At 42.6% G+C, this 14,948-nt stretch overlaps 1 protein-coding gene across 3 annotated transcripts in view; it reads right to left on the bottom strand.

Annotated features, from left to right (window-relative positions):
- The window catches only part of gabrb3 (gamma-aminobutyric acid type A receptor subunit beta3), a 628,623-nt gene that overhangs the window by 385,242 nt on the left and 228,433 nt on the right, over positions 1-14,948 (bottom strand). For 2 of the 3 annotated variants that reach the window (XM_038817632.1, XM_038817634.1), the window contains 2 exons: positions 14,843-14,934; positions 14,623-14,690 (listed from right to left, as the gene is read on the bottom strand). The exons of the other annotated variant lie outside the window; for it this stretch is intronic. In XM_038817632.1, coding sequence (XP_038673560.1) covers positions 14,623-14,690; positions 14,843-14,934 — 160 coding nt within the window. The remainder of the gene's footprint in view (positions 1-14,622; positions 14,691-14,842; positions 14,935-14,948) is intronic. 3 annotated transcript variants of the gene reach the window in all.

Genomic DNA, 14,948 nt, shown 5'->3' with positions numbered 1-14,948 from the left:
TCAGAAAGGATTTCTTAATCCAAACAGTGGTAGAAATCGGGAACTCTCCCTGAGGAAGTTGGTGAGGCAGGGTCAATTGAAAATTTCAAAGTAGACAGATACATTTTTGTCAGGCAAGATTGTTAGGGGTTACAGAACCAAGGCGGGTAGATGGAGTTAAAATACAGATCAACAATGATCTAACTGAATGATGGAATAGGTTAGAGGGCCTAATTAGTCCACTGCTCTTATGATCCTATTTACGAAAGTACCTGATTGGCATATGGTGCCCGAATGGTAGTTGGCATAGAGTAAGCAATTATGGGGCGGTTAAGTACTGCATACAGTTTCCACTGGCAGGAGATGTTGAGCTAAAATTCCTCCCATGCTTGTCTAATGTAATGACAACAAAATTGAATTTTGCTTGTTTTTTTTTTAAAGGCATCTACAAATTTCAGTTAATTCCATTTGAATTAAATGTCGGTCCTGAAGTGTACCTTTTACTAGTCATTGGTTCTTCCGAAATTAAAATCTGTGTGTCTGATGATCTGATCGAACTTCAGATTCTGGTAAAAGAGTACAATTTTCAGCTCAAATAGTGTTGACTGAAATTACCATTGTGCATTGAGGGGCTGAGAACAGGTCAATGGGAAAACCATTGGTTTCTGTTCGAGCTGTAGTAATCCTGTCCTTTCTCAGACAGCTCTATCAAACAGAACTAGGCCATAATGCACAGAAAGGAGACATCTGTGTTTGAAATACGGGAACAGACCTTGAGAATTAATGAGTTGAGACCTCTTCAGAAAAGACATGAACAACTAACAATAGCCAGTGGGTTAATGACAGGAAGTCATCTGGAAGAATGCCAACACAAACAAGTCCAGCCGAACAGTGGAGGATAAGGAACCACCCCCAAGCTACCCGAGCCGATGGAACGTTAACAGTATAAAAAACGGTGACTGCAGTTGGAACAGAAATAGTTAGCAGCCACGTAGAACTGAAAGCTCAACTACCAAGTGGCCTGACGCAGGCAGATCAATCCTTATTGACCACTAAGTCCTCCTGGCAAGGTGACTGGCCAAATATTCTCCTTCTGACAATAGCCATTATGTAAGCAATTCACTGTGCTACTGTCAGAAGGTAAATACTCGGCCCGTGTTCTGGTCAGGAGGGCTTCATGGTCAATAAGGATTGATCATTCAATGAGTAGTTAGACAGATTTCTGTTTGACGAGGGAGTCACGGGTTATGGGGGACAGGCAGGAAAATGGATTTGCTTGGATCAGCCATGATCTTATTGAGTGACAGAGCAGACTTGAGGGGCCAAATGGCCTACTCCTACTCCTATATGTTTTTACTATGTTCTCAGACGAATATTTAACCATGTACACTGCATGAGTGAGGTCTTACATCCCCAAATTGCTGCATCACTTTTTTTCTTGATTCGTTGATGGGATGTGGGCTTCACTGGTATTTACTGGCCATCCCTAATTGCCCTCAAGAAGGTGGTGGTGAGCTGTCTTCTTGGACCGCTAAAGGCCATGTGGTGTATGTATGCCCACAGTACTGTTAGGATGGGAATTTGGGGATTTGGACCCTGTGAAGGGAGGGTGATATATTTCCAAGTCAGGATGGTGAGTGACCTGAGAGGGGAACTTGCTAGTGATGCTGTTCTCATGTATCCTCTGCCCTTTAACTTCTAGTTGATCGAGGTCATAGGTTTGGAAGATACTGCCTAAGGAGCCTTGATAAGTTGTTGCAGTGCATCTTGCAGATGGAATTCACCACTGCTACTGTTCATCGGTGATGGAGGAAATGTATGTATAAGGTGGTGGATGGGATGTCAATCAAACGGCCTGCTTTGCTCTGGATCATGTGAAGCTTCTTGAGTGCTGTTGGAGCTGCTCTCATCCAGGCAAGTGGAATGTATTCCTCCACACTCCTGACTTGTGCCTTGCAGATTGTGGTCAGGTTTTGGGGAGTCAGGACGTGAGTTCCTCGCTGCTGAATTCCCACTCTCTGACCTGCTCTTGTAACAAAAGTATTTATATGGGTGGTCCAGTTCAGTTTCTGGTCTGATTGATATGAAATATGAAACTGTGTGCTTCACCTGCTAGCTCCCTATTCCTCCTTTTCAATTGTGGGCAGGTCTCAAACCACTGCTGATGACACAGTAACAAGGCTCAGAAATCCTGGGCCAATGAGGTACCTACTCCTGAATATTTAGAACATAGAACATAGAACAGTACAGCACAGAACAGGCCCTTCAGCCCTCAATGTTGTGCCGAGCCATGATCACCCCACTCAAACCCACGTATCCACCCTATACCCGTAAACCAACAACCCCCCCCCCCCTTAACCTTACTTTTATTAGGACACTACGGGCAATTTAGCATGGCCAATCCACCTAACCCGCACATCTTTGGACTGTGGGAGGAAACCGGAGCACCCGGAGGAAACCCACGCACACAGGGGGAGGACGTGCAGACTCCACACAGACAGTGACCCAGCCGGGAATCGAACCTGGGACCCTGGAGCTGTGAAGCATTTATGCTAACCACCATGCTACCCTGCTGCTGGATTTCAGGTGATACAAGGTTGCTCTCTGCTTTATTGCTCTTTACCACCAAATAGCATGCTGCAACTTACAAATAAAATATGGCCCATTGAGCAAGATACAAAGGCTGCTTTCCAACTACTTTTGGGAAAGGAGGCAAGATATTTAAGAGGGAGCCTTGTAATCAACCAACCAAGTAAATAAACATGAAAATAATTGTTCATAAATCATTGGAAAATTTTCAACACAGATATCAGACACTATTATGTAGGAGTGACAAGATTTAGGTGGACACAAAAATAGACCTCTCAAAATATTGTAACGATTTAGTAACGGTTAAAATTCATGCCACAACATTATACTGTTCGTCTGTATTTTCTCACATGTTTTTTCTTTAATTAATTGGGATAGTAATCTTTGTATTCAAGTTCATTGATAGCATATCAGCACACAAGCACACCAGTGTACTTATGTTCTGTAAATATTATATAAGCTTCCTTAGATATAGCATTGTGCCAGCTTGCAATAACACACAGAGATGCATTTGCTAATACGTGTGATTTACTGATATATTCCTGTTACGATGTGCAACATTTTATCAACCGACTGCGTAAGTGGACCACATTAGAATGCTTCAAACTGCTTTTTGCTATTGCCTAATATAACAGTCCTACTTCATTGCTTGTACGACGTGAACTGAACACATTCTAACATTTAGGAAGGAATGTGTTTGTTGGAACAGTGCTTCCATCACACAGGGTTCTGAGTGGAGAAGCTGACAAAGGAATAGCCCGGGCTCATTTCACTTTGAATATCCAACAGAGTTCTGAGGCAAGCTACTTTCTGCATGACTGCCTGGGATAGATTCCAAGCCAGGGCCCGAAGGAGGGATTACAATATTCTAACCCACTTCACCACTCAGCAGTAAATCAGATTACAAATTATTGCTTCCTTGAACATTACCTCTTGCATTAACTTCATAGTTACAATACAAGTCATTCAGACTGAAGTTACTTGGCAGTTTCCCATTGTAATTTTGAAAAAATATGTAGCACTAGAAAAAAAGACATTGGGTTATGATATAGATATGACTAATAGTGAACACACTCTGTAGCTGGTCAGTCATGTGGATAATCAAGGGGGTATTATTGAAGAGATAGTCTATACTCCTGTGATACCCCAATCCAACATACTTTCTGCCATAGTTGCTGGAGCAATTTCTGCATCAAATATTGCATCTGACAGAGTGTGAAATTTTTCGATGTACTTGTTTTATTTTTATGTGACCCTTCATTAAAATAAAAAATGCTAAGTCAGTCACAGAAGACACAATCAATAATGTAATGATAATATCATGTAACTGATTACATTACTGCATTTTCCACAGTTTACATAAAAAGTTTAGCAAGATACATTTCCTTTAAGGAAAATAAAAAGAAAGACTCCTATTTGTGCAGTGCCTTCCTTGATCTCCCAAAGGACTTAACAGCCAATTTTAAAGTGCCATTGTTGCCATTTGGGAAATATTGCCACCAATTTATGCACAGCAAGGTTCAATGAGGTCCCACAAACTACAATGAAAGAATGACCAGCTAATCTCTTTTAATAATGTTGGCCAAGCTGATTTCCCCAATACTTCTTTGAAATAGTGCCATGGGATCTTTTTGTGCCCACCTGAGATGGTAACTAGGGTTTCAGTTTAACATCACATCCACAAAACAGCATCTCTGACAGGATGTAAGTAAAGTCACCATAGTCCCGGATGACCAGAGGCTGCTTCGCCCTTTGAGGGGGAGAGCTGACTGGTGGTGATTTAACCTGAGGATCACCACACCTCAGGTGAGGGGCAAGGTTGAGAAGGCAGGGCCTTCATGAATGACCTCTGCTGGTACGGGATTGAACACACGCTGGTGGCCTCGCTCTGCACCACGGAATAGCTGACCAGCCAACTTAGCTAAACCAACACCCCCCTCTGACAGGGTGTTGCACTACCTCAGGAGGCTGGTCCTTTACTACTCAGCTGTGTAGTGGAAAACAATTATGATTCCACTGCTAACAGTTAAACTCCAGGTACAAACTGTAATTTATTTTGGCTCAAATTACAGGGACTTAGCAATTCTACCTTCAGTCATGATATGCAGACATGCAGATAATGACATACAGACAGGCAGCTAATGAACACAGAGAACAGGACATGACCAATGAGCAGGCAGGACACTCAGGGGTGGTATCTCACTATAAAAGGCACGAGGAACTCAAACTCCACCTCTTTCCACTGGTGAAAATCTACAGAGTGAGTCAGGTTGTATGTACAGTATCACACTATCAGCACATGGCTAAGAGCTAGTCTGGTTCAGTCAGACAGAGTAACTACACTTAGCGGAGGTTAGCAGAGAGTCGAACGCATAGAGAACTGTGCTAACTGTGCTACTGGTTCAATAAATCAGATTGAACTAACTTCAAGGTCTGGAGTATCTTTTGGTTAAAGCTGCATCCAGTTGCAGCCTGTGTTATCCCAGAGTACATAACACAACACCTTGTACCTTACTTTCCGACAGTTGGATGATCAATGTCAAAGAGAACAACTTCCATATTGTTTCAGTTTTATACCGAAAGTTGGGAAATTGAAATCACCAACACGAACATGTCAAAATCCGATCGGCAGCAACCAGAAAACATTAGAAGAACACCATCCTCATTTAAAAGTAATAGAGAATGTACACCTAGGTTATTAAATGTCAGCTGGACAGCATAATGGCAAAAGGCATTATTTGTCAAGGTAGGACAATCATAAAATCTGTGCTTTAAAAAAATTGTCCACCCCTTGTTCCACTTTGCACAAAATTTCACAAACAGGGACTAAGATGTTGCCCATTATCTCGCCACGTGCCTGCTTCCATTTCTTACAGGAGGCACAAGAGCGCCCAATGACATGAGGTCCTGCTCTGGCATATCACGAGTCCCCCAAGTAGAATATTATAGACAGTCATATTTGCATTGATATTACCAATGTGGTTCCTTTCACTCCACAAAAGAAATCATTGGGCCTGAAGTGATAATTTGCACACCTTGTTACTATTTATGCTTTCACAGTGGTAGACTTTCCTGACGTTAACAGAGATTGCACAGTAACTCAACGTGCGCAATAGCTAATTAGCAGTGTACCATACAGTAACTGTGATCTCCGGAGCAGTGTCATAACACCAATGTGATCCCAATCATTCACAGGGATAGTCGTAGCTGCTGCAAATTGCACCACATGACCAGATGTTGCACTGTCAAACTTTGCCAAAAAACGGGAGCAAAGATTTAATCAAGGAAAACATACCAACGCAGGAGCAACTCCGTCAGCTTGAAGCTCAAAATGGTAACAACAAAAAATGACTTTGCCACTGCATAAACAGAATTGCACTTGAATCGTGTTGCAACACAACAGTGGAACAGCTTGTGGCCCTGATCAGATATAACAACACCTTTACTTCATCATTTATATAATGGAAGTCAATCTAACACACTCTGCAATATTTGGGGTGGAGAAAGTTTTCTGCAGTCAATGCTCCAGAACACAGTCACTCTCATAGGTGGTTATGAGTAGAAAAGCTGGTCAGGGCGACTGAGTGACCAGAGGCAGGGCAGGAAGTGACTAGTGAGGGTCGATTGGAAAGCAGCTGGGGAACTAGATTCCTCTAACAGGAATCCCTATTTAAAATACCGGTGATAACAATAATAATAATCTTTATTGTCACAAGTAGGCTTACATTAACACTGCAATGAAGTTACTGTGAAAAGTCCTAATCGCCACATTCCGGCACCTGTTTGGATAAAAGGAGGGAGAATTCAGAATTTCTAAATTACCTAACAGCACATCTTTCGGGACTTGTGGGAGGAAACTGGAACACCCAGAGGAAACCCACGCAGACACGGAATGAACGTGCAGACTCTGCACAGACAGTGACCCAAGCCGGGAATCAACCTGGGACCCTGGCGCTGTGAAGCAACAGTGCTAACCAATGTACTACCATGCTGCCCATAGGTGTTGGTCAAAGGGTAATACAGAATAACCATGAGCATCAACAAGGTATCATGTTGCAAATAGCTACTCATGGTGAATCAGCACAACAATTGTAAAGTGATGAATGTGGGCATTTTTATAGCTAGAAGGATGCTACTTGTCGATGTGAAGTCTCCTGAATGACATATTGCCTGCAAGGGCCAACGTTCAGAAGATTATGGATAAATTACAAAATGTTCTACAATAGGAGAGCTTGCAGCCAAAGGTCAGGGTGCAAGCGAAAATGAACAACATGGGCGGAAGCAGATTCAGGCTCTGCAAAGGGCTCTACGCAGTTAAGTTTCAGGTTGAGATGGAGAATGGGATGGGTGGGGTGGCATATTGGTAATATCACTGGACTAGTAATCCACATACTCAGAGCAATGCTCTTGAGACACAGGTTCAAATCCCACCACTGCAGCTGGTGGAATTTGATACCTCTGTTATGGTGACCAGGAAACCATTAATGGTTATCAGAAAAACCTATCTGGTTCACTAATGGCCTTTCGGTAAATAAATCTGCCAATCTTACCTGGTTTGGCCTACATTTGACTCCAGAACCACAGCAATGTGGTTGACTTAACTTCCCTCTGAAATGGCCCAGTGAGCCATTCAGTTCAAGGGCAATTAAGGTTGTTCAACATGTCATGTGAGAGTACCTTTAAGAAATGAGTGTTTAAGAATTGTACCTTTAAGAAATGGGCATTTATCAGTGATGTCAGAGTGTGGGTGGAGCTGGGCTAACCATCAGCTTTTTTACTTTCGTTTTAGGCTGTTTGCTGCAGGGTGTGTTTTAGTTTCATTTTCAGAGCTGGATAGCTGCAGTCACAGCCAGTAGGTGTATGAGTCTCTCTCTCTCTCTCTCTCTCTGTAATTTAAAGACTGTAAATCCATCCTTTTGTGATTTAAAACAAATAACTGCTCTCAGTAGTGACTTTAACCTGATGTGCTTCTGTTTTAAAGGTTTATTCATTCTTATGGATGTTAAAAGGACAGCTTAAGCATTACTTAGTGTTGTATTCTTTGGGGGTTGTATTTGAATTGATGGTCACTAAGATGTTCACTGTATGTTTTAAAAAGGTTAACTTGAGTTCACAGAATAAACATTGTTTTGCTTTAAAAAATACTTTCCATTTCTGCTGTACCACACCTGTAGAGTAGGCCGTGTGCTCCCCATAACCCCAATCTATTAAAAGTGTGGGTCAGGTGAACTCCATGATATACTTTGGCGTTCTCTAAACGCTGGCCCATAACAAACAAATGCTGTCTTTGTCCGTGATGCCTGCATCCCATGCAATAATACGTTTTTTTTTTAATATAGCTTTTACCGGACTGCTCCCACAACCTTGGCCAGACAGGGAAAGAAGGCTTGTCTGGGAGAGACTGTTGACATGTAATATATAGAGAAAAATCAGGATTGTGATTTAAACGTTATTGTATATGCCAAATTAGAAAGAAGTATGGTAAGATAGGAGGTGGAATATTACTTATTGAGGAATAACATAATTGGGAATAAAGAGAAGGAACACATCTATCTTTGAACCAAAGGTAGAATTCATATGGATCGTGAAAAAACACAAAGAATTAATCACAATAGAAGTGTAATCTACAAGCGGAAGCAAGGAGAAGGAAGAAATATGCAGACAAATTAGAAAATTGGAATAAAAATAGAAAAACCATTCCTCTTGAAGATTAGGTTAAATAGAGTTCCTACTCCAGCTGGTTTAGCTCACTGAGATAAATCACTGGCTTCTGAAGCAGACCAAGCAGGCCAGCAGCACGGTTCAATTCCCGTACCAGCCTCCCCGGACAGGCGCCGGAATGTGGCGACTAGGGACTTTTCACAGTAACTTCATTGAAGCCTACTCGTGACAATAAGCAATTTTCATTTTTCATTTCATTTCAATGTGAAAAGGAGTCCTGTAACTGGATATGTGAAAAGTACAACTAAAGATTCACTTTTGGATCTAATAATGCGGTTTGAACGAGAGTGGATAAGAGAAGTAAATGTTGGAGAGCATCTGGACAATAGTGACCACAATATAATATCCTTTAAGAAGATAATAGAAAAAGGGCAGAAGGGTGGCCCAAAACAAATTAATAAATTCGAGAAAATATAATTTTGAGGGGCCCAGAATAGAACTTGAGCAAATTACATGGGCAATGATAATGGCAAACGATAATGTAGAGCAACAAGGAGAAACATTTAAAATACTTTTCAACAGAGTGCGGGAAAAATAGATTGCATTAAAGGGAAAGAAATGGTGAGACTCATGGATGAACAAAGACACAAGGGAACAATCGAGTAGGAATGAGACATACATTCAGGACATAGACAGTGGGCTTTTACTGCTTGGACCCAGGAACCTGGTGGCTGGGGCCCATACACCTTCTTTACAGCATTAGTTCACAGGTTTTCAGTTTGGAAAGCTTACTCCAGTGGCTTACTGTCCTAGCACATGTTGAACCTCCAGATGTCTGCAGCAAAAATATCCTCCTCAAAGAACACCACTGGCTGACAGTTAATGAAACACTCCCACTGACACAACAGGACCTCAAAAAGAAAACCCATGCACTCATCGGAAATCTCATAGTCTCCACTATGTGATACTCCACACGCTAAAAACTAATTATACCCCTACCTCTTGATAACGCATCTCCTAGTCAACTGCAAACACCACCAACCACAACCGAGTAACTGACCCGAGAGATGAAATCCAAAGTTTCAACCTTCCACAGAAAATTTGGACAACCCTCGACTGCTTTACGACCTTTGCGGCAGGCCAGGGAGAATTTTATAGAATCCCTACAATGCAGAAGGAGACCATTCAGCCCATCGAGTTTCACCCTTCAAAAGGGCAGCGTACCTAGGCTTATGTCCCTACCTATCCCTGCAACCTCATAACCCCATCTAACCTACATATCATTGGCTACTAATGGGCAATTTTGCATGGCCAATCCACCTAACCTGTACATCTTTGGACTGTGGGAGGAAACCGGAGCATCCGGAGGAAACCCATGTAGATATGGGGAAAAGGTACAAATTCCACAGTCACCAAGGCTGGAATCGAACTTGGGTCCCTGGTGCTGTGAGGCAGCTGTGCTAACCACTGTGCCACCAAGGATGTGGTCACTTATTCCACAAGTGGAAAATGGGGAACAGCTCAAATTGTGACTGCAGCCACCCAAGCCAGACTATCGCCCACACACTGAAATTCTGACAGGTCCATTTCTGGTGACATTACAACCATTCCACTGCACCAGATGAACCTTTTAAATGAATTGTTCACCTTGATATTAAACCATAACTGCTTGTTCACTCATACAAATTTTAAAAATACAAAGGAAATAACAATAAAATAGGAGCTGGTTTAGCTCACTTGGCTAGACCGCTGGTTTGTGATGCAGAGTGAGGCCAGCAGCTAGTGTTCAATTCCTGTACCGGCTGAGGTTATTCATGAAGGCCCCGCCTTCTCAACCTTGCCCCTCATCTGAGGTTAATAGGCAGGTTAATACACAGATAGTGACGTGGAGATGCAGAAATATTAATAGGTGATTTTGCTTTGGTGTTTATCAGGGAGTTGGTACAGGTAGACATGACATTGAATGACAAGATGAGTACTGACATAAATGAATTTAAAATATCTTGAACGAATCAATGAAATTCAAAGAGGATCCTCATCTGGAATGATTGGATCTGTGGATTTTCATAGAATGTAGGGAAGAGATAGCAAGGGGCATTTCTACCCATGTTTAATAATTCATTAGAAAAAAGGTGTTGTGCCAGAAGAATGTTGGATAGCTGATGAAATTCTGATATTTAAGAAGGGGAACATACCCAGTGAATTTCAGACCGATCAGCTTAGTATCGTTTGGAGCGGGGTTGGCGGGTCCTCACTATGGAAAGGATTGGGGGAGAGAATATGGAGTCGGGGACAAGTTGTAAAATGAATTGCCAGCTGACTTCAAGACAGAAACCAGACAGTGGGACTAAAGGGTATTGATCAGAGTCAGAGGAAAGTGGTGTTCCACAATAATCAGTACTGGGGCCACTCTTATTCACAATTTAAATGAACAATTTAGTCTTTGGAATCAAAAACACAACTTCTGAGTTTGTGTACAACACCAAGTCAGGGGGAATACTGAGGAGAGCTGCAACAAATTATAGGAGGACATCAATACAGAATGGGCAAGTAATTGGGAAATGAAGGTCGAAATTCTCCAGCCGTACGCTGGCAGCGGGATTCTTTACTCCCACCGGCAGCGCCACCTCCCCTCCCCCACCCAACATGTTTCCTGGCAGTATAATGTGGCTCCAATGGGAATTCCCATTGACAGGCAGCGGGATTGGACAATCCTGCCACCAGCGTCCTCGCTAGCAACGATTCCAATGGAGAATCCAGCCCAAATTTTAACATTAACAATACATTTTATTTGTTAGAATAGGGAAGTCATTTAAAGTTGGGAACCCCGCTGGGGTAGAAGAGCAAGAGCGCTTCTAAATATACAAATCAAGAAAATTTACACAAGAGGTGAGCAAGGACATTATAAAACAAACACCAGGCTTTATTTCGAGAGGAATAGAATTGGAAAATAGGGAAGTTATGCTAAATCTATATTGAACCTTGTTAGACCACACTTGTCCTTTTAAAATATTAATTTGCAGGATGTGGGCTTTGCTAGCACTGAAAGAAATGCTATCTATTTCCAAGTCAGGATGGCGAGTGACTTGGAGGGGAACCTCCAGGTGGTGGGGTAGTTCTGTAGTTCTAGTTATCATATTATAAAAATTATATTGAGACACTGTAGAGGATACAGAGAAGATTTGGAAAGATGATGCCAGATATCCTATCAGAGTAGACTAAACAGGTTAGTTATTTTTTCTCTTGAGAAAAGGCTGTTGGGGGACCTAAAGTAGGTCTTTAAAAATATGATATAATGGACGCAGAGAGAATGTTTCCACATGTAGGCAAAAGTCTAATTAAGGACCATTAATATTAGATGGTCACCAAGACACCCCAGATGAAATTCAGAAGAAACTTATTTTGCAAAGAGTTGTGAGCATGTGGAACTCACCACCACAGGAAGCGGTTGAAAGGTGAAAAAAGGTGAAAAAGGTTGAAAGTGCATAAAGGAATAAAAAGGGTAGTCAGACAAGCATTTGAGAGAGAAATGAATAGAGGCATATGATGATGGATTTAGATGGGGAAAGAAACATGGGAGAAGACTCTTTTGGAGCATAAATGCAAACTAGGTTAGGTCAAAATACCTGTTCCATTGCTTTATAGCCAATGAGTAATTAGAAAAGTGATACAGAATTGGGGCTTCAGATGCCTGGGCCATTGGGACCACCTTTAGGGCCAAGGAAGATTGCAAAGATGAGTGGCCTGCACCTCAAATGGAAATGCACCTATCCTTTCTGAAGGACTAAAGAAGGTAATGGGGTAAGTTAGAAGGAGAAAATCCAGGAGAAAATGATACACAAGATTTCAGATAAAATTGTGCCCTGTATGTCAAAACTGTGAAAAAGACCATCCGGACATACGGCTAGATTGTTCAACTGTTTACTACTATTGTCCACTTTTTGTCAGGTATCCAGGTTCATAACTCTACAGCTCCTGCTCCATTATTTTCATGGACTTCAATTTTGCTTTGCAATAAGTTTGTTGTCAGTGAAATCAGGAAGTTGTTTTTCTCAAAGAGGGTGGAGGAAATCTGGAACTGACTTTCTCATTTCTTCTGGGTCAATTCAAATTTTCAACAATGAGAGTGATGGATCTTTGTTAAGTGAGATAATGAAGGGGTTTGGAGCAAATGTTGGAGGTGGATTGAAGTACAGGTCAACCTGATCAAACTGAATGGAGACACACCTTTGAGGAGCTGATTGACCCACTCCCATTCCTATTATTGTTAAAGGTTAGTTCCAGCCATTATTTTAATGACCTGAGATATCACCACTTATGCTGTTTTCTCTATTACATATGCTACTGACAACTTTGTCAAATAATGCAGATCATTTATTGGTCTACGAACACAATAAAAGGGCCAAAATGCAGAGCAAGTGAGGATCAATAACAATTCAGAAACTTAATGTCCCTTGATCTTTAAAATATGCTGATCAGGGCGGCACAGTGGCACAGTGGTTTGAACTGCTGCCTCACAGTGCCAGGGATCTGGGTTCAATTCAAGTCTTGGAATTGAACCCACTTCACTGTGTGAAGTTTTTATGTCCTCCCCATGTCTACGTGGATTTCATCCAGTGGCTCCAGTTTACCCCCACAGTCCAAAGATTAGGTGGTTTGGCCATGCCAAATTCCCCCTTAGTGTCCAAAAGGTTATGTGGGGCTATTGGGTTATGGGGATAGGGTGGGGGGCATGGGCCTATGTAGGGTGCTCTTTCAGAGGGTTGGTGCAGCCTTGATGGGCCGAATGCCCTCCTTCTGTACTGCAGGTGATTTTATGATTCTATATAGCATTTAAAGGAAATGTTCCGAATTATATAAATGAATATCCCTGAAGCTTTAGTGAGCTTATCGGGTAACGACATGAGCCATTTGGATCAGGAAGGTCATTGACTCCATTCCTGGCCTGTGGTGAGCTAGTTTACCTTAACTTTAAGGGAAAGAGAGAAGGTGGGCAGGTAAGAGGCAACAACAGTAAGAAAACATGTATCATTACAACCGTGAGTACACTTAAAAATGCTTCATTGGCTTTTGGGGTATCCTGAGATCATGAAAGGCATTGTATGAATACAAATCTGTTTGGGTGGTTTTCTTTTACAAAGTGACTCAGCTTCCCGAAGTTTGATGAGTTGAATGGCCATTACTCCAACTCTTATTGCCATGCAATGTTTCCTGTTGGGAGTGCACATTGGATGAGGACAAGATTGGACTGAACTGTAATGATGATCAAGGTCGCCACTAACATAACTGTCAAGGTTCGCACGCACACACACACACACACACATCAGGGATTTGGACCAAATATTGGGACTGACCAAAGGCCTGGGGAACCGTTCACATGGTCCTTACCACCGATCGCAACTAAAATGTTACTCAGAGAAAAAAATAATTCACAGAAATCAAGTCAGAATTGTGTTGATTCCCGCGAAGGAATAACTTCATTTCCTGCACGTTTGAGGAAAGTTTTTGAAGAGCTGACGTTCACACTTGAAAGAAGTGGGTTAGCAGAAACTGAGCTGGCAATTTTACACGGGGCCATAAACGTGTGTTAGCTGTCAGCAAAAAAAAAGTATTTCATTTCCATTTCTCAGTGCAAACACTTTATTCGGGACACGCAAGGAGCATCTTTCCTTTCTCCACAATTGGTGGGTGCATTTTCTGCATTATTGTTGGCGTACGGAATTTATTTGTGTCAAAGGTGTGATTAAACTCAGGGTAACAATAGCCTGGAGTCTTTGAGGGCTCCGTTAAGTGGCGGGCGTATTGATTAGATTGTAATTCCTCAAATCCAGCTCCGAGCGCAGATGAATTGTCGCTTTCAGAACCTGAGACAGCGAAATGCCATTCATCTCAATTCACTGCACCGCACACTCACTAACCTGCACTGAGACACCGAGTAAAGGGCTGAGGGTTGAGGATACCATCTCTTTGCTTCGGGATTGCTACAGTTAAGCGTGTCCATACTCTCGGTGGAGGGGTTGCCAGCAGATGGCACCAAGCATGGCTCTCCAATCTACGCGATATGGCTGCCTCTCGCCCACCAGAGCTATTCACAAGGCGAGGGGGAGAGGGAGGGGGCAGCCTTCCCAGCCACCCATCACCCGCCGCAGTTAGAGAGGGTCCACTCTCCCAGATGTGCACAATGGCAGCGACCCCGAGAACACCATTGAAGTCCGCACCACACTCAATATCCCATGGCAGTACAGCCTCAGCAGATGCACCGACGCGCGAACTACACAACCACACAACAACGCCAACCACAACGTGGGTTCGAGCTCCCTTGTACGTTTTCAACACTAGTAAACGCAGGTTTGAAAACAAAAAACCACACATAAAGGCAAACGGTGCACTCACCATGTTAACTTCAGACACCTGGTCAATACTAGCCACGTCTATGTTCATCCCAACGCTGACTGGTGGACCTTGAGGGGTAAACAAGTAAAAGTTAAACGGGCCGGACTTGCTCACATATTTTGAATGTAGCTCTGTGATGTCTTTTTGGGGGGAAGGGGGTGGGGAGGTCTGTTGTTGGGGTTAAGGGCCGGCGGAGATGGGACTTGTCAAAGAAGCCTACCTCCAAAATCGGGTCTCAGCCGAATGTCGTATCCCTTTAGCAGGTTATCCACCGTTTCTTTCACGAACGACATATTCCCAGGCTCATTGACGCTGCAAATGAAGCA

The sequence above is a fragment of the Scyliorhinus canicula genome, chromosome 14, assembly GCF_902713615.1.
Source record: "Scyliorhinus canicula chromosome 14, sScyCan1.1, whole genome shotgun sequence".
NCBI classification, from domain to species: domain Eukaryota; kingdom Metazoa; phylum Chordata; class Chondrichthyes; order Carcharhiniformes; family Scyliorhinidae; genus Scyliorhinus; species Scyliorhinus canicula.
This window is presented reverse-complemented; position numbering and strand designations above follow the sequence as displayed.